The sequence below is a fragment of the Chiloscyllium punctatum genome, chromosome 9 (assembly GCF_047496795.1).
Source record: "Chiloscyllium punctatum isolate Juve2018m chromosome 9, sChiPun1.3, whole genome shotgun sequence".
Taxonomy (NCBI): domain Eukaryota; kingdom Metazoa; phylum Chordata; class Chondrichthyes; order Orectolobiformes; family Hemiscylliidae; genus Chiloscyllium; species Chiloscyllium punctatum.
The window spans coordinates 14,233,113-14,260,759 of NC_092747.1; the positions used below are offsets into that span (position 1 = coordinate 14,233,113).

The window sequence follows — 27,647 nt, forward strand, 5'->3', positions numbered from 1 at the left end:
GATGAAATATATATACACACACACACATACATACATATATATATATATATACCCCTCCTTCTTCTGCAGGAGCGAGCTCATACTGAGCGACCTTGGTATTTTCTCCAACTCAGGGGCTTACTCCACCTCTTCTGCAAAAGATCCATCAACTTCAATTCCACAAAAGTGCGGATTTACAAGCCAAAATAGTTATCCTGTCTGAACTTCAGCCTCCTCGGGAACCTGAAAGTGCCTCATTCATACTTGTTTTTAGACAAAAATATTATTTGCAAAATATCTCAATGTGTCTGATCACTTCAGTGTTTCTGTTCTCTTGAAAACTTGTAAGTCAATGCAAACTTATTGGATGTAACCCTTTGACGGTATAGGGAGAGGGAGAGAGCAGTGCTATTATTCCATCTGGCTTTTTTTTTGTACAGCCCGACTGTTCTCTAGTTTCCCTCTTGTTTGAGTCTAACGGGACGGCGCAGTGTGTGCACGGAATCTCTCTCTCCCACACACGCGCACACACTCACCTGAAAAGATTCAGACAATTCCTGTTCTCTCAGTCAGACAGAACTTCACTATTCAACAGGCAGCTCTACAAACCAAGAGACTTTCAGACTTCCAACATGGACTTCTAAGAAAAGGTAAACGATGCTTTGTTTTTTAAAAAAAAATACATTTTGTTTTGTAGTTCTGTGGGACTCTGGCGTTTATTGAAGGGGTCGACCGCCTTTGGAAGTTTCTGAGGTTGGTGCTGTCTTAAGTATGGAATATAACCTTGACCTGGTGACTGTGGATTGGGAATGGTCTACATGCGCTGTATTTCAGTCTGGGCTGCTGCATATTAGTGGGATTATACCCGACGCTAAAGCATTAACGGCGGCAAGCGAGGCACATTGCATTTACGTTACAAATAGTTCCCCCTGTCCAGAGAAGGGTCGTGTTGATAGGGAGTGGGAACTTACAGTGAAAGGTTCACAAAATATCACACATTGCCGCTTGCACAGTCAGTACTGGGGTTCTGTGTGTATGTTAATGTGTAATAAGAATCATCTGTATTTAGATAGCTTGAGGGAGACGGCGTGTCTGCGGTGACAGATTGCAACAAAGGCTGTTGAATTTCACCGGCGGAGGTTTAGTTACACTTTCCATCTTCCTCCCAAACGAACCTTGCCAGCGAAATACCAGAGTCAAACTGACCCCCAATGACCCGGCCGCCTCAGACACTCTCTCAGGAACTTTTCCTTTTACATCTGGCACCCCAGCTTCTGCAGAACTCAGTGCGCACCGTTCCTGCCTTGCATCTACAAAAGGAAAATAACTTTTTTGTGTGTGTGGAAACGGTTTTCTGTTTTAGCTGGCTCAGCAAGCGTACTTTTTAAACTGGGGGGTGGTCAGGTCTAGAGAGGCATCGATATGCCAACTTGTCGTCTGAAGAAAAATGCGCGAGTTTATCTTGGAAAAGTTAACAGAAAAGGTTATTTGGAAGGACAGGGCCAGTCCACCTGGTTCCCAGTCACCCTTGAGTTCAATTGGACAGAGAAGCTTAAATTCAGAAGCTGTGCTCAGCCCCTGGGCTGAGAATGTGCTTCTGAACCAGTGACTGATAGAATGAACCACTAATTGCGTCCTGGGGTTAGGATTTCCCTCACAGGACTCCCTCTAACGGCAAAGGATCACCCACCCACCCAATCTTTCCTAACCTGTCTACTCCGGAGGGCGGGGGGAGCTCAACGCAAAAGCCTTGTCCTGTCGCCTATCCTACAGGCACCAATCATCTTCCAGAGTCTCTCACATTCTTCCTGACTGACACTGGGCGGTTCGTCACAATGAGCTCCCGAAATTTGTGGTGATTCTTAGATTGACGCCAGATGAACGTGCAGCTATTGAGAGGGGGAGAGAAAACAGTGCAGGCAGACACACTGTGGATACTGGATTAGTGGTGCTGGAAGAGCACAGCAGTTCAGGCAGCATCCAACGAGCAGCGAAATCGACGTTTCGGGCAAAAGCCCTTCATCAGGAAGGCCTGTAAGTCAAGAGTCATCCACTGGCTAAAGTACAGAAGGAGTCTTTGGAATTCCTTGCCACAGGGAGTTGTGGGCGTAGAATCTTTGAGTATATTTAAACCTGAGATAGATTCTTAATCAACAAGGGACTCGAAGACCATTAGAAAAACGTGGGGTAGTGGATGTGAGGGTGGCTCAGTGGTTAGCACTGCTGCCTCACAGCACCAGGGACCCAGGTTTTCTACATTAGATTAGGTTCCATACAGTATGGAAACAGGCCCTTCGGCCCAACAAGTCCACACCGACCCTCTGAAGAGTAACCCACCCAAACCCCTTTTCCCTTTAACTAATGCACCCTACACTATGGGCGATTTAGCATGGGCGATTTAGCATGGCCAATTCACCTAACCTGCACATCTTTGGACTGTGGGAGGAAACTGGAGCACCTGGAGAAAACCCACGCAGACACGGGGAGAATGTGCAAACTCCACACAGACAGTCGCCCAAGGTTGGAATCGACTCTGGGACCCTGGTGCTGTGAGGCAGCAGTGTTAACCACTGAGCCACCGTGCTGCTTCAATCCCAGCCTCGGGTGACTGTCTGTGTGGACTTTGCACATTCTCCCTGTGTCCACATGGGTTTCTTTCGGGTGCTCCGGTTTGCTCCAACAGGCCAAAGATTGGCAGATTGGCCATGCTAAATTGCTCATAGTGTCCAGAGATGTGCAGGCTATGTGGGTTAGCTGTGGGAAATGCAGGAATAGTGTAGAGTAGTGGGATGTCCTTCAGAGGGTCAGTGTGGACTCAATGGGCAGAATAGCCTGCTTCCACACTTTAGGGATTCTATGAATGTCTGATCACCCATGGTCCTATTAAATGATGAAGAGGCATGAGGAGCCAAATAGCCTACTCCTGTTCCTATGTCTTACAGAGACCATTCTAACCCATCACATCCCTGTTGCCTCTCTTCAGTTGTCTGTCGTTCCCCTCTCCCTACTCATTTTTGTTTCAGGCCATACACACACAAACACTATCCCACACCTCTTTGCTATTTTGAAAGTGAAATTGAATCAACTAATGGGTTTGGAAAGATTTACCAGTGTGCTGCCAGGAATGGAGGGTTTGCATTTTAAGGAGGGGCTGGATAGGCTGGGACTTCTTTCACTGGAGTATTGGAGGTTGGGGAGTGACCTTATAGTGGTTTATAAAATCATGTGAGGTATAGATAAGGTGAGTGACTGGTGTCTTTTCTTTAGGGTGGGGGATTTCAAAATTAGGGGGCATATTTTTAAGGTGAGAGGAGAAAGATTTTTTAAAAAACACAAGGGGGCAATTTCTTTACACAGAGAGTGGTTTGTGTATGGAATAAACTTCCAGAGAAAGTGGTGAATGTGAGTACAGTTACCACATTTAAAAGACATTTGGATAAGTACATGAATAAGAAACGTATGGAGGGATAGGGGCCAAGTACAGGCAGGTGGGACTAGTTTAGGTGGGAATTATGCATTGGTTGAGCTGAAGAGTCTGTTTCTGTGCTGGATGGCTCTATGTCTCTATGACTCTAGTCAGCCTAAAGAGCTGGAAGAAAAGGGGGCACTATAATAGAAATTAGATCTTCAAAGGAAACTTTCCAATTTAAAATAAAATGTCATTCTCGGGGATGCTAATCCAGACACACAGCCATCGGGACACATGCAGATGCACACTGGGACAAAGACACACACTCATACCAACGCAAAAACATACACAAACACAAAGCTCAAACATAACATACATACACAAACCTTCACACATATACAAATACACCCACCCACTGTTATATCCTCTTTCCAAGCTGTACAACAGCATGATAAAAACGTAAGCACGCGAACACACACAAAACATATGCCACACAAACCCATGCAACTATACCAACACACGTAAACACCAACTCCAAAACACACACAAACAGGCTCAGACCACATATACAAGATTGTAAACTGCTGGAATCTGGCTGGTAGTCTCATACAATCCCAGGACAGATGTACCCAAGGCCAGCTGCAACTTTCCCCACTTCCTGCTGTCCAGCTTGGATCAAGTAACTTGGATTGGAAACTGGATGTGTCACCTTCCTGCTTTGTGTAGCACAGTGCTTCACTACACTGAGCATTTTATTTAAGGTGACCTTTGAACTTTATATATATATTGCACTAAAGCTACTAGCCTTTCTTGATATTTTAATATACGATGCAGGTATTTGATTAAAAATTCTTTGAGACAATGGATGCCCTCCAATCTGAATCTCCTCCACCAACCAGTGCCATTAATAAAATTAAACCTTGATTTCGTGTCATAGAGTCCTTCAGCTTATCCAGTCCATGCCAGTCAAAAACTACCACCGGACTATTCTAATCCCATTTCCCAGCACTTGGCCTTATGTGCCTTGATATCACACATGCACATCTAAATCCTTCTAAATTGTTATGAGAGTTTTCAACTCCACCACCTTCACAGACAGTGAGTCCCAGATTCCCACCACTCTCTGGGTGAAAAGCCTTTTCCTCACATCTCCACTAAATCTTCTATACCTTGGCTTCAATCTTTGCCCCTGGATCCCACCATCACCACCTTCCTCTCCACCCAATCTGTGCCCCTCATAATTTTATACATCACAACCATGTCCCCTCTCAAACTCCTCTGCTCTAAGGAAAACAATCACAGTCTGTACAATCACTTTCGATCAGAAACATCAATATCATTCTCAAAATGTGGCTACCAAATATTTACATTGGTTGTTAATTCATGTATATACAGAATTGTAAAATGATGCAACACAAAATGAGGCCATTCATCCCATTATTCCAATATTAACTCTCCAAAAGAGCCATCCATTTGGTCCTGCTCAACTTTCTCTTTGTCCCTGGCATTAGAGATGTGCCCTTTTTAAGTAATTTTCCTTTTTGATTGTTATGATTTAATCTGTTTCCACTCCCTCCCTACCCCTTGCCCTTTCAGATGGTGAGGCCCAGACCAGTAACCTGTTGTGCTTAGCTTTGTGACCTGGACATTTCTATGAAGCAGAATATGTACAGTACTTCGGCATCTAGCAGATTGTTACCAGCTTGGGTGTAAATCTTCATCAGAATTGTTACGCTAAATGCTTACATTTGAGTGTAAAACTGCCCCATTCAGATGTTAATGATTGCCCTATGCATCTCCAGTACTTTTTGATTAGAATTGCAGTATTTCACCCATTATCATCCGTCGGATCCCTTGTGCTGCACACTGGGTTATACATTGCATTGAAAACTGTATTGAATTCTGTGGGAACTCTGCATAAACGGTGTGCTCCTTTTCCGTTCTCACTGCAATGAGAAACTGCCTCTCTCACTGGGAATCTATCTATCTCCATGGAGTGCATTCCTGCCTGGAGCGACTGTCAATAGACACTGTCTACCATCAAGTGCATGACAAAGTCAAAATGAAAAAATGCAGGGTTGTTTCACTTAGGAATCATTTAAAGTGTACCATTGAAAACATATGGGAGGTGTGGTTGAATGCATTGATCATTGGCAGAGAGCCATTCATTGACTGCTTGAAGTTAGTATGTGTGAATCATAGGAGAGACCATTAACATGGGTGGGCGCGTGGGATTGGTTGCGGGTGGGAGATTAAATCAGGAAAAAATTACAAGCGTGCCTTCTGGGTTTTACTGAGCTAGGACTGCTTTCAGGAGGCGAGTTGGCATTTTAAACATCTTAACGAGGCTAACAGCATTATAACTTGGTTTATATATTTGACAGCGAGGCACAGAGCTTTACCAGGCTTTGGGGCAAGGTGAGGGAAGCTTTGGGAGAAGGTAAAGGCTTTTGCAGCATTGCTTGTGGGCAAAAAGGAGCAGAGGAAGCCAAGCCTGGCAATCAGGACATCAGGCAGACCTTCAGGTGGGGAACCCTCAGGGCCATAAGACTCAGATTTAGGAGCCATGACTTGGAGGTGCCAGTATTAGACTGGGGTGGCCAAAGTTAAAAATGACACAACACCAGGTTTATTTGGAAACGCTAGCTTTCAGAGTGTTGCTTCTGCATCAGGTGGTTGACCTAGCTTCGAAAACTAGTGCTTCCAACTAAACCTGTTGGACTATAACCTGGTGTTGTGTCATTTTTAACCATGTTTTGGAGGTAAGACCTCCAGGTTTCCTGAAGTTTAAAACCCCACCTACATTAAGCAGCTCAGTAAGTCTAGGCCACAAAACTATGTGGAGCAGTAAATGGCTATTCAAAACATTGAGTGTTTCCTTTGAGGGAGGTATATATCTGTTGCCTTTCTCTTCTCTTGCCACAAAGACTTGGGATATATTTTTAATGGAGTCATAGAGTCACACAGCATGGAAACAGACCTTATTGGTCCATGCGGTACATAATCCCAAACTAAATTAGTCTCACCTGCCTGCACCTGGCCCATCTCCCTCCCAGGAGAAAGTGAGGACTGCAGATGCTGGGGATCAGAGCTGAAAAATGTGTTGCTGGAAAAGCACAGCAGGTCAGGCAGCATCCAAAGAGCAGGAGAATCGAAGTTTCGGGCATGAGCCTGAAGAAGGGCTTATGCCCGAAACGTTGATTCTCCTGCTCCTTGGATGCTGCCTGACCTGCTGCGCTTTTCCAGAAACACATTTTTCAGCTCCCATCTCCCTCCCTGTTTGGTGCTGGAAAAGCACAGCCGGTCAGGCAGCATCTGAGGAGAAGGAAAATCGACGTTTACTGATGAAGGGCTTATGCCCGAAACATTGATTCTCCTGCTCCTCGGATGCTGCCCGACCTGCTGTGCTTTTCCAGCACCACACTCTCGACTCTGATTTCCAGCATCTGCATTCATCACTTTCTCCATATCCCTCCAAACCTTTCCTAATCATGTACTTATCCAAATGTACTTTAAATGTTGTATTTGTGCCCACATCCACCACTTTCTCAGGAAGTTCATTCCGCATGCAAACTGCACTCTGTGTAAATAAAATTGCCTCTTGTGTCTTTTTAAAATCTTTCTCCTCTCACCTTAAAAATGTGCCCCTGAGTCTTGAAAATCCCCATCCTAAGGGAATGACAATTACCATTAACCCTATATACACCCCTCATGATTTTATAATCTTCTATAAGGTTACCTCTCAACCTCCAATCTACAGTGAAAAAAGTCCCAGCCTATCCAGCCTTTCTTTATAACTCAAACCTTCCATATCTGGCAACATTCCAAATCTTCTGAACCCTCCCCAGCTTGATAATATCCTTCCTATACAATGATCAATTCTTTTATGAAAGTTACTGTGGAAGTTGCTGCCAGGGTATTTCATTTACATCACAGCTTATGTCATTAAAGAAATTAAGATCATACACCCTCTGATTCTTTTGCAAATTGTCTGTGATCAGAAAGAAGTCATGGTTTACGTTGATTCCAACAAAAGAGGTTGGAAATGAGATGAGGTCCTGAAAGCAGCATTCAGGAAATTGTGAAGGAGAGTGGATCTCTGGATCTATAATCTCAGGATTGCTCCCAGTGTTGCCAGTGAGCATCGGGGAGTTGATCTACTGGACACATGGCTGAAGAACAAATGTAGGAGGAAAGGCATCCAATTTCTGATGCATTGAAATAAACTGGATGAGTTACATCTTATCAGGACTGGGAATGATATCCTCACAGGGAGATTTGCTAGTGCCATGAAAGTTGGTTTGAACCACCTTGTAAGGAGGACTGGGAACCTCAGGGTTAACACAAATTGATAGGGAGTTAAATTAGCAACAGGAAGTACAAAAAGCTGTAAAGACAAATAGAAGCAGGAAAAACAAAGCCGAGCATTTAATGTGCTTTTAATGCAGAAAAGTGTCAACGAGACATGTATTTGATTGTATTTGTAAAGGTAAGGACTGATTAGGGATGGTTTTTACCTGATTAGGGATGGTCAACATAGCTTTGTGCGTGGGAAATCATGTCTCGCAAACTTGACTGAGTTTTTTTGAAGAAGCAACAAAGAGAATTGATGAGGACAGAGCGGTGGACGTGATCTATATGGACTTCAGTATGGTGTTCGACAAGGTTCCTCAAGGTAGACTGGTTAGCAAGGTTAGATCCCATGGAATAGAGGGAGAATGAGCCATTTGGATAAAGAATTGGCTCAAAGGTAGAAGACAGAGGGTGGTGTTGGAGGGTTGCATTTCAGACTGGAGGCCTGAGACCAGTGGTGTGTCACAAGGATCGGTGCTGGGTCCACTGCTTTTTGTCATTTATATAAATGATTTGGATGTGAACATAGGAGGTATGTTTATTAAGTTTGCAGACAACACCAAAATTGGGACATGTAGTGGACAGCGAAGAAGGTTACCTCAGAGTGCAACGGGACTTTGATCAGACAGACCAATGGGCCAAAGAGTGGCAGTTGAGTTGATTTTAAATAAATATGAAGTGCTAAACTTTGGAAAGGCAAATTAGGGCAGGATTTATTCACTTAATAGTTCGATCCTGGGGAGTGTTGCTGAACAAAGAGACCTTAGAGTGCGGGTTCATAGTTCCTTCAAAGTAGAGTCATATGTAGATAGGATAGTGAAGAAGGTATTTGGCATGCTTGCCTTCATTGGTCAGTGCATTGAGTATAGCGGGGGGAGGTCATGTTACGGCTGTACAGGTTGTTGGGTGGCTACTTTGAAACTTGAAAGGGTTCAGAAAAGGTTTACAAGGATGTTGCCGGGGTCGGGCAATAGGGAGAGGCTGAGTAGAGTGGGGCTATTTTCCCTGGAGTGTTAAAGGCTGAGGAGTGATCCTTTCTTTTATAGAGTCATAGAGATGTACAGCATTGAAACAGACCTCTTGGTCCAACTTGTCCATGCTGACTAGATATCCTAACCCAATCTAGTCCCGCCTGCCAGCACCCTGCCCATATCCCTCCAAACCCTTCACTTCATATACCCATCCAAATGCCTTTTAAATGTTGCATATAGAGGTTTATAAAATCATGAGGGCATAGATAGGGTGAATAGCCAAGATCTTTTCCCACAGGTGGGGGAGTCTAAAACTTGAGGGCATAGTTTAAGGTGAGAGGGGCAAGATTTAACAGGGATCTAAGGGGGCAACCTTTACATGCAGAGGGTGATAAGTGTATGGAATGAGTTGTCAGAGTAAGTGGTGGAGACTGATACAATAACAACATTTAAACAACATCTGGATGGGTATGTGAATAGGAAGAATTTCGAGGATTACTGACCAAATGCTGGCAAATGGGACTAGATTAATTTAAGATGTCTGGTCAGCATGGATCAGTTGGACCGAAGGGTATGTTTCCATGCTGTATATCTCTATTACTCTATGACTCTGTGACTCTAAGACCAACCTAAGGGGACTGTGCCTGAATACACAAAGCATTTGCAACAAGATAAATGATCTAATAGGGGTAACTACTTATGATATAATTGCCATATCAGAAACATGTACTGGATTAGTGGTGCTGGAAGAGCACAGCAGTTCAGGCAGCATCCAACGAGCAACGAAATCGACGTTTTGGGCAAAAGCCCTTCATCAGGAATAAAGGCAGTGAGCCTGAAGCTGGGTGGGGGTGGGGAGAAAGTAGCATAGAGTACAATGGGTGAGTGGGGGAGGGGATGAAGGTGATAGGTCAAGGAGGAGAGGGTGGAGTGGATAGGTGGAAAAGGAGATAGGCAGGTAGGACAAGTCATGGGGACAGTTACTGAGCTGGAAGTTTAGAACTAGGGTGAGGTGGGGGAAGGGGAAATGAGGAAACTATTGAAGTCCACATTGATGCTCCCGATGCGGTCTCCTCTACATTGGGGAGACTGGATGCCTCTTAGCAGAGCGCTTTAGGGAACATCTCCGAGACACCCGCACCAATCAACCAAACCGCCCCGTGGCCCAACATTTCAACTCCCCCTCCCACTCTGCCGAGGACATGGAGGTCCTGGGCCTCCTTCACCGCCGCTCCCTCACCACCAGACGCCTGGAGGAAGAACGCCTCATCTTCCGCCTCGGAACACTTCAATCCCAGGGCATCAATGTGGACTTCAACAGCTTCCTCATTTTCCCTTCCCCCACCTCATCCTAGTTTCAAACTTCCAGCTCAGCACACTCTCCTTGACTGGTCCGGACTTGTCGAACCTGCCTATCTCCTTTTCCACCTATCCACTCCACCCTCTCCTCCTTGACCTATCACCTTCATCTCCTCCCCCACTCACCCATTGTACTCTATGCTACTCTCTCCCCACCCCCACCCTCCTCTAGTTTATCTCTCCACGCTTCAGGCTCACTGCCTTTATTCCTGATGAAGGGCTTTTGCCCAAAACGTCGATTTCGTTGCTCGTTGGATGCTGCCTGAACTGCTGTGCTCTTCCAGCACCACTAATCCAGTATTTGCTTTCCAGCATCTGCAGTCATTGTTTTTACCTCATATCAGAAACATGGCTGCGTGGTGACCAAGAGTGGGAACTAAATATTCAAGGATATTGACATTTAGGAAAGATAGACAAGAACGAAAAGGAGGTTGTGTTGCATTGATAGTACATGATGGGATCAATCCATTTGTAAGGAAGGATTTCAGATCAGAAGAACAGTTTGTAGAATTTGTTTGGGAGGAACTAAGAAACAGCAAAGGAAAGCAGACATTGGTTGGAGTAATTTCGAAGTCATCAAATAGTAGCGGTAATTCGGGGGATGATGTAAATCAGGAGGTGAGAGAAGCTTGTAGCATGCACAAGATTAAACATGGATAACTTGAACTTGGGTAAACCAAGTGAGAACTAAAGCCATGGAGACTGAATTTCTGAAATTTATAAAATATGGTTTTCTTGAGCAGCACATTGAAGAGCTGGCTGGAGGACATGCTATTTTGGATCTGGTCTTTATGTAATGAAAAAGCCTAATTAATAACCTTGTTGTAAAATAAATTTCAGGGATGAGTCACCTTAAAATGGTAGAATTTTACGGTATGTTTGAAAGTGAGTAGTTCAATCTGAAGCAGTGGGCAGTATATTTGAATCAGGAAAGTTATGAAAGCTTGAGGCACAAGGGCTGAACTGAATTGGGAAAATATATTGAAAGGTGCAACTAAATGCACAGGCAATTGACAGTCTTTAATTATTACAGAAACAATATATTCCTTCAAGGTGTAAAGACTCAAAAAGATCAATCAACTGTGTCGAACAAAGGAAATTAAGGATTCTATAAGGTTAAAGGTAAAGGCTTATGTAGTGGCCAGAAATAATAATAAATCTGAGGATTGGGATGTTTTTAGATTACAGCAAAGGAGGACCAAGAAACTGAGAAGGAAAGTAAATATAAAATATGAATGCAGTCTCACAAATGGTGAAGTGATTAGAACAAGGTGGATCTCATTGACTGTGAGATTCTTGATTGTGGTTTTTAACCTGGGCCAAACAGGGATCCCTGGGTGAAAAATATAAACAGGAGATTGAGAATCCCTTCACTTGAGGGACAGACTCAAAGCAGGCTGTGCAAATGTATATAAAGGGTGACTTGGTGATGGGATACCAACCTCTGTGCTGTTATTTAAATGGACTGTAAAATTTCTAGAGACAAGTAAAAGGTGACTGTTTGGTTCAGATGAGAGTGAGTCCATTAAAGCATGGTCAGGAGACTTTATAATTAGAGGTAACACAAAAAAGCTGTGATTTTATTTATTTTGGGTGTATTTTCACTGAGAAAGATGCAAGCGATTTCCCAGATTAAGAGTTCCAAATTACAAGGGATCATGAGGAGATGAAGGAAATTAATTTTATTAACATGATTGCACTGGAGAAATTAATGGGGTTGTAAGTTCCCAGACGTGGTACCCCAGAGTGTTGAAAGATGTAGCTACAGGGATAGCTGATGCATTGTTAATCATCTACCAAATTTTCACAGATGCTGGAATGATTCCTGCAGTTCACCAATGTGACCTCACTATTTACAAAAGGAACAAGGAAAATAAACAGGGAACTGCAGAACCGTCAGCCTTACAACAGTAGTAGGCAAAATGCTACTATCTATTTAAAGGACGTGATAAATGAACATTTGGGAAAAAAAATTATCTAATTAAGCATAGTCAGCATACATTTGTGAATAGAAAATCATGTTTGTCAAACTTGTTGGAATTTTATTCATGTTAGAAACAAAACTGATAAAAGGGAGTCAAAATGTAATATATTTGGATTTTTAGAAGAATTTTAATAAAGTCTCCCTAATAGGTTGGTTAGCTAAGTTAATGCACATGGCATTGGTGGTAATAGAGATAAGATTGGGTAACAGGCAGAAAACAAGGAATAGGAATAAGTGTGTCATTCACTTATTGGAGGACTGTGACCAGTGGGAATCTCAATAATCAAGACTTAGGACCTAACTGTTCAATGATTTGGATGTAAGGATCCAATGTAATATTTTCAAATTCGCAGTTGATACAAAGCTAAGCAGAAATGTGCATTGTGAAGATGATTGAAAATGTTTTCAGGAGGATTTGGACAAGCTTAGTGATTGGACAAGAATGTTCCACATTATATCCCATCTGCCACAATGTAAAGTTCTTGCAGAAAGAGCAGATATGCGGAGTATTTCTTAAATGGTGAGAGGTTGCAAAGTGTAGATGTACTAATGGAACTTGAGTGTCCTGATCAATAAGTTACTGAAGACTAACACAAAGGTGCAGCAAGCTATTAGGAAGGCTGATGGAATGTTGGCTTCTCTTGCAAGTGTATTTGAATACGGGAGTAGAGTAATTTGCCCAATGGGGCTTGCTGTAGAATCATACAGCATGGAAACAGACCCTTCGGTCCAACCTGTTCCCAAACTAAACTAGTCCCTCCTGCCTGTGCTTGGCCTGTATCCCTCCAAACCTTTCCTATTCATGTACTTATCCAAGTATCTTTCAAATGTTTTAACTGTACCTGCATCCATCACTACTCTGGCAGTTCATTCCACATATGAAACACTGTCTGTGGTGGGGGGGGGGTTAGGAAGAAGTAGATGCAGCTGATTGGATTGTCTCAATCTTGGTGACAATTCAGTGAAGACACAGGTGAGAGGGAGACCCCTTCAAAGGGAAGGATCACGTAGCGAAGTCTTGCTTCAACTCTATTGGAGCACCTGGAGTACTTTTGTGCATTTTTGGTCACCTTATCTCAGCAAAGATATGATTGCCACAGAGGGAATGCACTACAGATTTACCAGAGTTGTACTGGGATGGCAGGACTATCCAATGGAGAGAGATTGGGCAAACTGAGTTTGTAATCTCTAGAATTTCAAAGAATGACAGGTGATCTCAATGAAACTTACAAAATGCTTAAAGGGATAGTCAGAATAGTTGCAGGAAAAATGTTAGATTAGATTAGATTACTTACAGTGTGGAAACAGGCCCTTCGGCCCAACAAGTCCACACCGCCCCGCCGAAGCATAACACACACATACCCCTACATCTACATCTACCCCTACCCCTTACCTAACACTATGGGGAATTTAGCATGGCCAATTCACCTGACCGGCACATCTTTGGACTGTGGGAGGAAACCGGAGCACCCGGAGGAAACCCACGCAGACACGGGGAGAACGTGCAAACTCCACACAGTCAGTCGCCTGAGGCGGGAATTGAACCCGGGTCTCTGGTGCTGTGAGGCAGCAGTGCTAACCACTGTGCCACTGTGCCGCCCTTTGGTTTTCCTTGGTTGACGAGTCGCCCAATTATGTTAAACCATAATTTAACAAAAGAAAGAGTTCCACTGAGGATCAAGATGACAAGAAATTATTTCACTCAGAGCGTTGCGAATCTATGGAATTGTCCAACTCAGAAGACTGTGGATGATCAGTCTTTTGAGTGTATTTAAAGTAGGGGCAGATACATTTTTGATTGTCAATGGAGCAATGGGTTAGAACATTGCACAAAATCTGGAGGCATGGAATTGAGGGTGATTTAGCAGTTTGGATCAGTAATTGGCTAGCTGAAAGAAGACAGAGGGTGGTGGTTGATGGGAAGTGTCCATCTTGGAGTTCAGTAACTAGTGGTGTGCCACAAGGATCTGTTTTGGGGCCACTGCTGTTTGTCATTTTTATAGACCTAGGTGATTGCGTGGAATGATGGGTTCGTAAATTTACGAATGACACTAAGGTCGGTGGAGTTGTGGGTAGTGTTGAAGGATATTGCAGGTTACAGAGGGACATAGGTAAGCTGCAGAGCTGGACTGAGAGGTGGAAAATGGAGTTTAATATGGAAAAGTGTGAGGTGATTCACTTTGGAAGAAATACAGAGTACTGGCTAATGGTAAGATTTTTGGTAGTGTAGATGAGCAGAGAGATCTCAATGTCCATGTGCATAGATCCTTGAAAGTTGCCCCTCAGGTTGATAGAGTTGTTAAGAAGGCATATGGTGTGTTCGCTTTTATTGGTAGAGGGATTGAGTTTCGGAGCCATGAGGTCATGCTTCAGCTGTACAAAACTCTGGTGCAGCCACACTTGGAGTATTGCGTACGGTCCTGGTCACTGCATTATAGAAAGGAGGTGGAGGCTTTGGAAAGGGCTCAGAGGAGATTTACGAGGATGTTGCCTGGTATGGGGGGGAAGGTCTTATGAAGAAAGGCTAAGGGACTTGAGGCTGTTTTCATGAGAGAGAAGAAGTTTGAGAGGTGACTTAATCGAGACATATAAGATAATCAGAGGGTTAGATAGGGTCAACAGTGAGAGCCTTTTTCCTCGAATGGTGATGGCTAACATGAGGGAACGTAGCTTTAAATTGAAGGTTGATAGATATAGGACAAATTTCAGAGGTAGATTCTTTATTCAGAGAATAGTAGGGGCATGGAACGCCCTGCCTGCAGCTGTAGTAGACTTGCCAAATTTGAGGGCATTTAAGTGGTCATTGGATAAACATATGGATGAAAATGGAATAGTGTAGGATAGATGGGCTTCAGACTGGTAGCACAGGTCAGCGCAACATTGAGGGCCGAAGGGCCTGTAATGTGCTGTGATGTTCTATGTTCGATTCCAGTGGCATACAAGTAACTGTTCTCAACAATCCTAACCTATTCGAAAACAAAATATTCACTAAACTAAGAGGTCAACTGTATTTAAAGTTGTTTATATTGCAAAAAAACCCAGTAAATACATATAACAATAGCAAAATGAACATATAGACCTGGAGTGGGGGTGCATCTATGAAAGTTACTTTGAGGAACTATCCCTTCCATAGTAGCCAGTTTAGCAATAAAGTAGCAAAAAGTTTCCATGAATTACATATCCAACAAGGATTTCACAGTAGCTTAGGGCTAGCAATTTGACTTGAAGATTAGTATATTGAAAACACGAAGGATTACAATTGCATGCTGTTTTGCAGTTGAATAAATCTTTAATCCAGATCTGCACAATCAAATGCTGGGTTAGATTATTTTACTGTAATCACTCCAGGCTATCTAAATTTCCATTTAAAAAAATGATTCACTTCACTGCTGAATTACCAGTGTTAAATTACTGCTGAATAATTTTCAGAAAGTTTACATTATTCTTTACATGATCGGCATGCCTTTTTCCCCCCGTAAATTGTCTTTCTTTTGTGGTTCTCTGTCTCATGCCATTCTGTGGGCCAACAGTGAATGGGTAGAGGAGACATGTGTTCATGTAACACCATCTCAGGGAGACTAAGATTGACTCCCCCAGAGACGGGCAATGTCCTGGCCCACGCCTGCAGAGCCCACACAATATCCTTCATTGTTCTCGTCAATGAGCCTTGAAGGAACATTTCAACGCCCCCTCCCACTCTGCCGAGGACATGGAGGTCCTGGGCCTCCTTCACCGCCGCTCCCTCACCACCAGACGCCTGGAGGAAGAATGCCTCATCTTCCACCTTGGAACACTTCAACCCCAGGGCATCAATGTGGACTTCAACAGTTTCCTCATTTCCCCTTCCCCCACCTCACCCTAGTTCTAAACTTCCAGCTCAGCACTGTCCCTAGGACTTGTCCTACCTGCCTATCTCCTTTTCCACCTATCCACTCCACCCTCCCCCCGCCCCCGACCTATCACCTTCATCCCCTCCCCCACTCCCCCATTGTACTCTATGCGACTTTCTCCCCACCCCCACCCTCCTCTAGCTTATCTCTCCACGCTTCAGGCTCACTGCCTTTATTCCTGATGAAGGGCTTTTGCCCGAAACGTCGATTTCAAAGCTCCTTGGATGCTGCCTGAACTGCTGTGTTCTTCCAGCACCACTAATCCAGGATATTCTCCCCAGGCTGGTTGATCTGCTCCTTGCAATCTCACAGGTATACATGTGTGCTTGCCACGGGGACAACTTTACGTAACTTCCCCAGTGGGGTAAAAAGTTAGTATCCAGAAGAGAAACCACTTGTCAGATTCTTATAACTACCTCAGTTCTGAGGAAAGATCACTGGAACCAAAACATTAACTCTGATTTCTCTCCAGAGATGCTACCAGACCTGCTGAGTTTTTCGAGCAATTTCTGTTCTTGCTTCTTATACCAACCTACCTGGTTCACTGATGCTCAGTAGGGAAGAAAAGGTGCCATCTTTTCCTGTTCAGCCAATGTATGACACTACATCCACCTCAATGAATGCTAATACTGATCCTTTAAAAACTAAACCACTAGAAAGTTTTAATATTGACATTAAAAAGGGCATTTGCATCCACCAAGCCAGGTGGATCTCATTGACTATGAGATTCTTAACCTGGCCCAATTAGGAAGCCCTGGCTGACAGATATAAACAGGAGAGTCGGGGTTGTTAGGTCCGATTGCCTGCCCCTCCTCTGCGGTTATGTTAGAGCCCGGGTGCCTCTGGAGAAGGAACACGCGGTCTCCACCAACACCCTTGAGTTGTTCAGGGAGAGGTGGGTGCCGCAGGGAGTGGAGTGCATTATTTCTCCCTCCAACTCTATTTTGATTTAGTCCTTACCCTCCCCTTCACTGTTTGATCACACAGCATTGCCCTCTGATGTGAAGGGCAGTGCTTGTCACTGGCCACTCGGGTGTTTTTTCTATCTTCCTAGTGGTGGAAATTGAATAAAGATTCGTGCACCTTGTGTTTCTCACTGTGTCTTACACCTACACACACACACACACACACCATGGGTGCTGGGGAAAAATAAGCACTACCGCAGTTAGGCGTTAGTGTGGGGGTAAAAAAAAAGAAGGGATATGGTTCCCTACCCTACCCTTCAAAAAGATTTTAAAAATTAAACAAGAGTGCTCCCTTTGATGTTAAGGGCAGTGCTTGTCAAAAAAACACAGGAGAGTTGGGGTTGTTAGGTCCGATTGCCTGCCCCTCCTCTGCGGTTATGTTAGAGCCCAGGTGTCTCTGGAGAAGGAGCATGTGGTGTCCACCAACACCCTTGAGCTGTTCAGGGAGAGGTGGGTGCTGCAGGGAGTGGAGTGCATTATTTCCCCCTCCAGCTGTAATCCCTGTCCTCCCCTTCACTGTTTGATCACACAACATTACCCTTTGATGTGAAGGGCACTGCTTGTCACTGGCCACTCAGGTGTTTCCTATCTTCCTGGTGGTGGAAACTGAATAAAGATTCGTGCATCTTGTGTCTTTCACTGTGTCTCACACCTGCACACACACACCATGGGTGTGGGGGAATAAATAAGCACTACCACAGTTAGGCAGTAGTGTGAGAAAGAAAAGTTAAACAGAACTCAGTATGTTGAAAGGCCGACGAGGGGAGAGGCCATTCTAGACTTGGTGCTCGGAAATGAGCCAGGGCAGGTATCAGATCTTGTGGTGGGAGAGCATTTTGGTGATAATGACCATAACTACCTCACATTCTACATAGCTATGGAGAAGGAGAGGATTAGGCAAAATGGGACGATATTTAATTGGGGAAGAGGAAACTATGATGCGATTAGACATGAGTTAGGAAGCATGGATTGGGAGCAATTGTTCCATGGTAAAGGCACTATAGACATGTGGAGACTGTTTAAGGAACAGTTGTTGCAAGTGATGAATAAATATGTCCCTCTGAGACAGGCAAGAAGTGGTAAGATAAAGGAACCTTGGATGACGAGAGCGGTGGAGCTTCTCGTCAAAAGGAAAAAGGTAGCTTACATAAGGTAGAGGAAGCTAGGGTCAAGCTCAGCTCTACAGGATTACAGGCAGGTGAGGAAGGAGCTTAAAAATGGTCTGAGGAGAGCCAGGAGGGGGCATGAGAAAGGCTTGACAGAACGGATTAGGGAGAACACAAAGGCATTTTACACTTATGTGAGGAATAAGAGAATGGTCAAAGAAAGAGTAGGCCTGATCAGGGATAGCATAGGGAACTTGTGTGTGGAGTCTGAGGAGGTAGGGGAAGCCCTAAATGAGTTTTTTGCTTCTGTCTTTACGAAAGAAACAAACTTTGTAGTGAATGAAACCTTTGAAGAGCAGGTGTGCATGCTGGAATGGATAGAGATTGAGGAAACTGATGTGCTGAAAATTTTGTCAAATATTAAGATTGACAGGTCGCCAGGCCCGGACCAGATTTGTCCTCGGCTACTTTGGGAAACGAGAAATGCAATTGCTTCGCCACTTGCAAGGTTCTTTGCATCCTCACTCTCCACTGGAGCCATACCTGAGGACTGGAGAGAGGCGAATGTAATTCCTCTCTTCAAGAAAGGAATTAGGGAAATCCCCGGCAATTACAGACCAGTAAGTCTCATGTCTGTCGTCTGCAAGGTGTTAGAAAGGATTCTGAGGGATAGGATTTATGACCATCTGGAAGAGCATGGCTTAATTGAATGCAGTCAACATGGCTTTGTGAGGGGCAGGTCATGCCTCACAAACCTTATCGAGTTCTTTGAGGATGTGACTAGAAAAGTTGATGAGGGTCGAGCTGTGGATATGGTGCATATGGACTTCAGCAAGGTATGTTATAAGGTTCCCTATGATAGGCTCATTCAGAAGGTCAGGAGATACAGGGGAACTTAGCTGTCTGGATACAGAATTAGCTGGCCAACAGAAGACAGCGAGTGATAGTAGAAGGAAAATATTCTACCTGGAAGTCTGTGGTGAGTGGTGTTCCACAGGGCTCTGTCCTTGGGCCTCTACTGTTTGTAATTTTTATTAATGATTTGGATGAGGGGATTGAAGGATGGGTCAGCAAGTTTGCAGATGACACAAAGGTTGGAGGTGTCGTTGACAGTATAGAGGGCTGTTGTAGGCTGCAGCGGGACATTGACAGGGTGCAGAGATGGGCTGAGAGGTGGCAGATGGAGTTCAACCTGGATAAATGCGAGATGATGCATTTTGGAAGGTCGAATTTGAAGGCTGAGTACAGGATTAAGGATAGGATTCTTGGCAGTGTGGATGAACAGAGGGGTCTTGGTGTGCAGGTACATAGATCCCTTAAAATGGCCACCCAAGTGGACAGGGTTGTTAAGAAAGCATATGGTGTTTTGGCTTTCATTAACAGTGCGATTGAGTTTAAGAGTTGTGAGATCTTGTTGCAGTTTATAAAACTTTGGTTAGACCACATTTGGAATACTGCGTCCAACTCTGGTTGCCCTAATATAGGAAAGATGTGGATGCTTTGGAGAGGGTTAAGAGGAGGTTTACCAGGATGCTGCCTGGACTGGAGGACTTATCAAATGAAGAGAGGTTGACTGAGCTCGGACTTTTCTCATTGGATAGAAGGAGGAGGAGAGGGGACCTAATTGAGGTATACAAGATAATGAGAGGCATAGATAGTCTCTGGCTATTGACTCTATTTCCCAGGGCAGAAATGACTAACACGAGGGGTCATAGTTTTAAGCTGGTTGGAGGAAAGTACAGAGGGGATGTCAGAGGCGGGTTCTTTACACAGAGAGTTGTGAGAGCATGGAATGCGTTGCCAGCAGCAGTTGTGGAAGCAAGGTCACTGGGGACATTTAAGAGACTACTGGACGTGCATATGGTCAGAGACATTTGAGGGTGCATACATGAGGATCAGTGGTCGGCACAACATCGTGGGCTGAAGGGCCTGGTCTGTGCTGTACTGTTCTATGTACTGTGAACATGTAAGTAAAGGGTGACTTGGTGACAGATGTTGACCTCTGTGTAGTTATTTCAGTATCATACAGTTATTTGGATGGAATTGGTGTGCAAGGATATGGGGAAAGACTGGAGATTAATGCTAAGTAATGGTCACATTCACAATCTAAAGAGACAGAGTAGGTGGTTTCGGACTCAGATGAGACAAGATTTCTTCACCCAGGGAGTTGTAGGGCTTTGGACTTCACCACCACCTTTTTAAGGGTCATTAATGGTAACAAATGCTTGACATGTAAGTGAGACCCACACCCTGGCAATTAATTGTTAAAAAAGAAAAGGGAGAATATAATGCAAGCTTTCCTCTGCTGCCTCTCTTTTGCATACAGGAATCTGAAAACACTGAACAGTGTGATGTGGCAACGTGGAATCATCGATGTGAAGCACCAGTGGGGTGCCATATAGAAACGTAGAAAATAGGAACAGGAGTAGGCCATTCTGCCCTTTGAACGTGGTCTGCCATTCAATATGATCTGATCATTCACTCAGTACCCTTCAGCTGCTTTCTCCCAATACCGTTGATCCCTTTAGTCTTAAAGAATGATATCTAAATACTTCCTGAAAATGTTTTCAATCACTTTGCAGTGGGTCTGGAGTCACATGTACTGGATTAGTGGTGCTGGAAGAGCACAGCAGTTCAGGCAGCATCCAACGAGCAGCGAAATCGACGTTTCGGGCAAAAGCCCTTCATCAGGAATCAAGGGCTTTTGCCCGAAATGTCGATTTCGCTGCTCGTTGGATGCTGCCTGAACTGCTGTGCTCTTCCAGCACCACTAATCCAGTATTTGCTTTCCAGCATCTGCAGTTATTGTTTTTACCTCCTGGAGTCACATGTAGACCAGACCAGATAAGGATGCAAATCACTTTCCCTGAAGCACATTAGTGACCCAGATGAGTTCTTATAATGGCCAATAGTGGTTATATGATCACCTTTAGGCGAGTCAGTTATTCCAGATTTTTATTGAATTCAAATTTTGCCATCTTCCACCATAGGAATTTGAACCATGTCTTTGGAACATGACTGAGTGTTCTCGATTACTAGTCCAGCGACTTTACCACAATGCCACCACCCACTGCATGTCCTTTTCTTCCATCATTGCGAACACTTCCCATTTTGGCTAATCGTTGATCAATGCCTAAATGGTTTCTTTCTTTTTTTCTGACAGGACAAGCTGGAACCTGGTGCTTCTGCCAGGCCATTGATTGCACGGTTAAGCAGCCGTCCTTTTCCTTGATGGATCACTCACCACTGAAAAAATGGCGACATTTTGACATTTCCTGAGAGGGTGACGGGTAAAATTGGTACCGCCTCTGTGGACAACATCGTCCATCCTTCCGCGACACACCTTGTAGAAATTCAAGCACTTCTTTGCGGCAGGGCGGCGAAGATGCGGGAGGTTTTGTGCAATATGGTTAACGCAGTGACCATCTCATTGGTTCTGATTCTGTCTCTGGGATATCCATGCCTATCCATCTTCTGTCCTAATTCCTGTACCTGCTATTTCTCAACTGAAGTCCACTGCACGTTTCGGTCACTAAAAGCAGTGCCACCCAGGTTACCCAAGAAGGTGGAAAGAATCAATTTAGGGTTTGTATACCTCTAGATATACTTGCAAAAAATCTCTTGTATAAGCATAAATATATTGTTGAAATGTCTAATATGAGCACTTACATGTGAGCATAAGAGGTATAGTTAGTCAGTTTGCAGACAACACTAAAATTAGAGGTGTAGTGGACAGCAAAGAAGGTTACCTCAGATTCCAATGGGATTTTGATCAGATGGACCAATGGGCTGAGAAATGGCAGATAGGGTTTAATTTTGATAAATGTGAGATGTTGCATTTTGGGAAAGCAAATCTTAGCAGAACTTATACACTTAATGGTAAGGTACTAGGGGGTTTTGCTGAGCAAAGAGACCTTGGACTGCAGGTTCATAGCTCCTTGAAAGTGGAGTCACAGGTAGATAGGATAGTGAAGAAGGTGTTTGGTATGCTTTCCTTTATTGGTCAGAGTATTGAGTACAGGAATTGGGAGGTCATGTTGTGACTGTACCGGACATTGGTTAGGCCACCTTTGGAATATTGTGTGCAATTCTGGCCTCCTTCCTATTGGAAGGATGTTGTGAAACTTGAAAGCATTCAGAAAAGATTTACAAGGATGTTGCCAGCGTTGGAGGATTTGAGCTATAGGGAGAGGTTGAATAAGCTGGGGCTGTTTTCTCTGGAGCGTCGGAGGCATGAGGGGTGACCTTATAGAGGCTTATAAAATCACAAGGGGCATGGATAGGATAAATAGAAAAGTCTCTTCCCTGGGGTATGGGAGTCAAGAACTAGAGGGCATAGTTTTAGGGTGAGAGGGTAAAGATATAAAAGAGACTTAAGGGTCAACCTTTTCACGCAGAAGGTGGTACGTGTATGGAATGTGATGCCGCAGGAAGTGGTGGAGGCTAGTACAATGCAACATTTAAAAGGCATTTGGATGGGTATATGAGTAGGAAGGGTTTCGGGTGCTGGCAGATGGGATTAGATTGGGTTGGTATGTCAGGTCGGCATGGACGAGTTGGGCCAAAGGGTCTGTTTCCATGCTATACATCTCTAAGATTCTAAAACTCTGTGACATGGATCATACAAACCATCAATGATTGATTCCAAACGTCTATAGATTGAACACTAAACAGTTCTTCCTGAGCATGGACTGAAAACTGAAGAGAAGAATTTTAACCAGAAAGGCTTGTATGATAATCCAGGAGTTATGTCATTGCTATAAATGAGATTGGCTTTTAATTCAGATTTATTTAATTAACTGAATTTAAGTGTTGTGTTTCTGAACTCGTGCCTTTGTGTGGTGGGTTGCTAATAATCAATATGCCACCGTTCCCAATAACATTTTGGAACAACATTTTGGCCCATCAAACCTCTTCCACCATTCAGTGTGATGATCGCTGATCTTCAACACCAATTCCACTTTCCCTCCTGTTCTTCATATCCCTTGAACCAAAAGTCTGCCCATCTCAGCCTAAATGATGGAGCATTTGCAATCTCCTGAGGTAGAGAATTCCAAAGATTCACTACTCTTTGAGGGAAGGAAATCTTTCTAACTTTAGCCCAAAATAATTGGCCCCTTTATCCTGAATCTGTACCCTTAAGCATTTCCAGCCTGGAGAAACAGCCTCGTAGTATTTCTCCTGTCAAGCCCCTTCAGAACCTTGAATGATTTAATTAATTTAGCAGTGATGGCTCGAGGGAATGTATGAACTCAATGTACTCAAACTCTTATTGAAGCACAACCTTTTTATCCCAGGGAGGTATCCAATGAATCTTCGCTTACTGTCTCCTATACAAGTGCATCCATCCTAAAATATAATGACCAAAACTGGACAGCAATTTAAATGCGGTACCATTAACCCCTCAGGTTCACAAAATTATGAGGGGCATGGATAGGATAAATAGACAAAGTCTTTTCCCTGGGATCGGGGAGTCCAGAACCAGAGGGCATAGGTTTAGGGTGAGAGGGGAAAGATATAAAAGAGACCTAAGGGTCAACTTTTTCACACAGTGGTACGTGTATGGAATGAGCTACCAGAGGAAGTGGTGGAGGCTGGTACAATTGCGACATTTAAGAGGCATTTGGATGGGTATACGATTAGGAAGGGTTTGGAGGGATATGGGCCAGGTGCTGGCAGGTGGAACTAGATTGGGTTGGGATATCTGGTCGGTGTGGACAGGTTGGACCGAAGGGTCTGTTTCCATGCTCTACAGCTCTATGATTCTATGACTCTATAATGCCCTATGCAAAGTCACAATGTGCAATATTTATTTTCTAGTGACTTGTACCTGCATAAAAACTTTCTATTCTAACACATGCTCATTAGACTCGAACATTAACTCTATTGCTCTCTCCACAGATGCTGCCAGACTTGCTGCATTTTTTTTTTCATCACTTTCTGTTCTTGTTTCTGATGTCCAGCATCTGCAGTTCTTTGTTTTATTTTAACATACTAACATTCTGTGCCTTGTACAAAACTTGCAGAGTTTTTAGAACCTTGCACAAATACACCCCAATTCCTCTGAGCATACATTTACAAGCTGCACGTCTATCAAAAATATTTTCATTCCTACAACCAAACTGAGTAACCTCACACTTCCCACATTCAACTCTGTCTGCCACTTTATTGTGCACTGACTAACAAAGAACAGCACGGCACAGGAACAGGCCCTTCAGCCCATCAAGACTGCGCCAAAACACAATGTCTTTCTAAGCTAAAAACCTTTTACCTCTATGTGGTCTGTATCCCAATTCCCTGCTGATTCATCTATCTGGCAAGATGCTTCTTAAATACAGTCATGGAGTCATAGTGATGTAGAGCACGGAAACAAACCTTTTGGACCATTTTGTTCATGCCGCCCAGATATCCTAGATTAATCTAGTCCCATTTGCCAGTATTTGGCCTATATGCCTTTAAACCCTTCCTCTACATATACCCATCCAGATGTCTTTCAAATGTTGTAATTGTACCAGCCTCCACCACTTTCTCTGGCAGCTCATTCCATACACACATCACCCTCTGTGTGAAAACTTTGCCTCTTAGGTCCCTTTTCAGTCTTACTCCTCTCACTCTAAACCTGTGCCCTCTAGTTCTGGACTCACCCACCCCAGGAGAAAAACTTTGTTTATTTACCCTATCCATGCCCCTCATGATATTATAAACCTCTATAAGGTCACACCTCAGCTTCCAATGTTGTTCTTGTATCCTCCTACGCCATCTCCTTTGGAAGCACATTCCAGGCACCCACCACCTTCTGTGTAAAAAAACCTGCCTCTCACATCTCTTTTAGACTACCACCCCCTCCACTTTCCTTAAACCAATGCCCCCCTGACAATTGACATTTCTATTTGGGGAAAGACTCTGGCTATCCATTCTATCTATGCCTGTCATAACTTTACACGGTTCTGGATTAGTGGTGCTGGAAGAGCACAGCAGTTCAGGAAGCATCCAAGTAGCTTCGAAATCGATGTTTTGGGCAAAAGCCCTTCATCAGGAATAAAGGCAGTGAGCCTGAAGCGTGGAGAGATAAGCTAGGGGAGTGTGGGGGTGGGGAGAAAGTAGCATAGAATACAATGGGTGAATGGGGGAGGGGATGAAGGTGATAGGTCAAGGAGGAGAGGGTGGAGTGGATAGGTGGAAAAGGAGATAGGCAGGTAGGACAAGTCCAGACAAGTCATGGGGACAGTTACTGAGCTGGAAGTTTAGAACTAGGGTGAGGTGGGGGAAGGGGAAATGAGGAAACTGTTGAAGTCCACATTGAAGCCCTGGGGTTGAAGTGTTCCGAGGCGGAAGATGAGGCGTTCTTCCTCCAGGCCTCTGGTGGTGAGGGAGCGGCGGTGAAGGAAGCCCAGGACCTCCATGTTCTCGGCAGAGTGGGAGGGGGAGTTGAAATGTTGGGCCACGGGGCGGTGTGGTTGATTGGTGCGGGTGTCCCGGAGATGTTCCCTAAAGCGCTCTGCTAGGAGGCGCCCAGTCTCCCCAATGTAGAGAAGACCGCATCGGGAGCAACGGATACAATAAATGATATTGGTGGATGTGCAGGTGAAACTTTGATGGATGTGGAAGGCTCCTTTAGGGCCTTGGATAGAGGTGAGGGAGATTGTATCCGTTGCTCCCGATGTAGTCTCCTCTATATTGGGGAGACTGGGCGCCTCCTAGTAGAGCACTTTAGGGAACATCTCCGGGACACCCGCACCAATCAACCACACCGCCCCGTGGCCCAACATTTCAACTCCCCCTCCCACTCTGCCAAGAACATGGAGGTCCTGGGCCTCCTTCACCGCCGCTCCCTCACCACCAGAGGCCTGGAGGAAGAACGCCTCATCTTCCGCCTTGGAACGCTTCAACCCCAGGGCTTCAATGTGGACTTCAACAGTTTCCTCATTTCCCCTTCCCCCACCTCACCCTAGTTCTAAACTTCCAGCTCAGTAACTGTCCCCATGACTTGTCCGGACTTGTCCTACCTGCCTATCTCCTTTTCCACTTATCCACTCCACCCTCTCCTCCTTGACCTATCACCTTCATCCCCTCCCCCACTCACTCATTGTACTCTATGCTACTTTCTCCCCACCCCCATCCTCCTCTAGCTTATCTCTCCACGCTTCAGGCTCACTGCCTTTATTCCTGATGAAGGGCTTTTGCCCGAAACGTCGATTTCGAATATACTTGGATGCTGCCTGAACTGCTGTGCTCTTCCAGCACCACTAATCCAGAGTCTGGTTTCCAGCATCTGCAGTCATTGTTTTTACCTCCTATAACTTTACACGGTTCTATCAGGTAGCCCCCTTAATCTTTTGACGTTGAAGTGAAAACAAACCGAGTTTATCCAATTTGTCCTCATAATCAATACCCTCCAAGCCAGGCAACATCCTGTAAATCATTCCTTTACCCTTTCCAAAATCTTAACATCTTTCAGTAATATGATGGCCAGAACCTTACACGATATTCCAAATGTGGCCTAACTAAAGTTCTATACCGCAGATGTTCTAGACAGCTGTTGACTTGCTAAGTTTCATATTCCATGTCCCAATCAATAAAGGCCAGCATGCCACATGCCTTCTTGACCATTTTATCCACTTGGGTTGCCACTTTCAGGGAACTGTGGACTTATACACCTAGATCCTTCTGTTTGATGATGCTACGAAGGGTTCTACCATTTACTGTATGCTTCCCTCTTGCACTAGATCTTCCAAAACACACCATCTTCTGATTGTCTGGATTAAACTCCATCTGCCATTTCTTCGCTCAAGTCTCCTGCTGTATCCTTTGGCAACCCTCCTCACTATACACAGTTCTCCCAATCTTTGAACCACCTGCAAACTTACTAACCAGCTCACTGACAATCTCCTCCAAATCGTTTACATATATTAAACAACAGGAGTCCCAGCACTGATTGCTGCTGAACACTACTGCTCACAGAAAAAACACCCATTCACTACTACTCTCTGTATTCAATGCTAAGCCAGTTTTGTATCCATTTTGCCAGCTTACTGCAGATTCCATGTGACTTCACAATTTGTATCGGTCTGCCATGAGGGAATTTGTCAAAGGCCTTCATAAAGTTCATACAGACAATATCTACTGCTCCGCCTTCATCAGTCAGCTTTGTCACTTCAAAAACTTAACCAAGCTTGTGAAACATGACCTTCCCCACACAAAGCCTTGTTGCCCATCACTAATAAATCCATATATTTCCAAATGTAAGTAAATCTTATCCCTAAGAAACTTGTCCAATAATTTCCTTCCCAATAATGGATGGCTCACAGGCCTGTAATTTTCTGGACTATCCCCTGGGCCCTCCTTAAACAAAAGAATAATGTTGGATATTCTCCAGCCCCCTGAGACCTCTCTCTTGAGTAAAGAGGATGCAAAGATTTGATATCATGGTTGGCACAGACAGTGTGGACCATTGGGCCTGTTCCTGTGCTGTTCTACATTCTACATTCTATGTTCTTTATACCAAAGTGTATAAACTACACTATTCGACATTGACCTTCATCTGCCACTTATCTGCTGACCCCACCAACTTGTCAGTGTCCTTTTGATGTTCCTCACTGCTCTCACAATTTACAATTCATCCTGGTTTTAT

General features: G+C 44.2%; 1 protein-coding gene across 2 annotated transcripts in view; it reads left to right on the forward strand.

The window, feature by feature from the left end:
- Window positions 1–517: 517 nt before the first annotated feature.
- The window catches only part of mxra5a (matrix-remodelling associated 5a), a 58,181-nt gene continuing 31,051 nt past the window's right edge, over window positions 518–27,647 (forward strand). The window contains exons 1-2 of one of the 2 annotated variants that reach the window (XM_072576892.1): window positions 518–629; window positions 21,180–21,601. In XM_072576892.1, the coding sequence (XP_072432993.1) occupies window positions 21,402–21,601 (200 nt within the window). In that variant the 5' untranslated portion in view covers window positions 518–629; window positions 21,180–21,401. Of the gene's footprint in view, window positions 630–1,917; window positions 2,014–21,179; window positions 21,602–27,647 lie in introns of those variants that run through there. The other variant, XM_072576893.1, reaches the window with a different exon arrangement.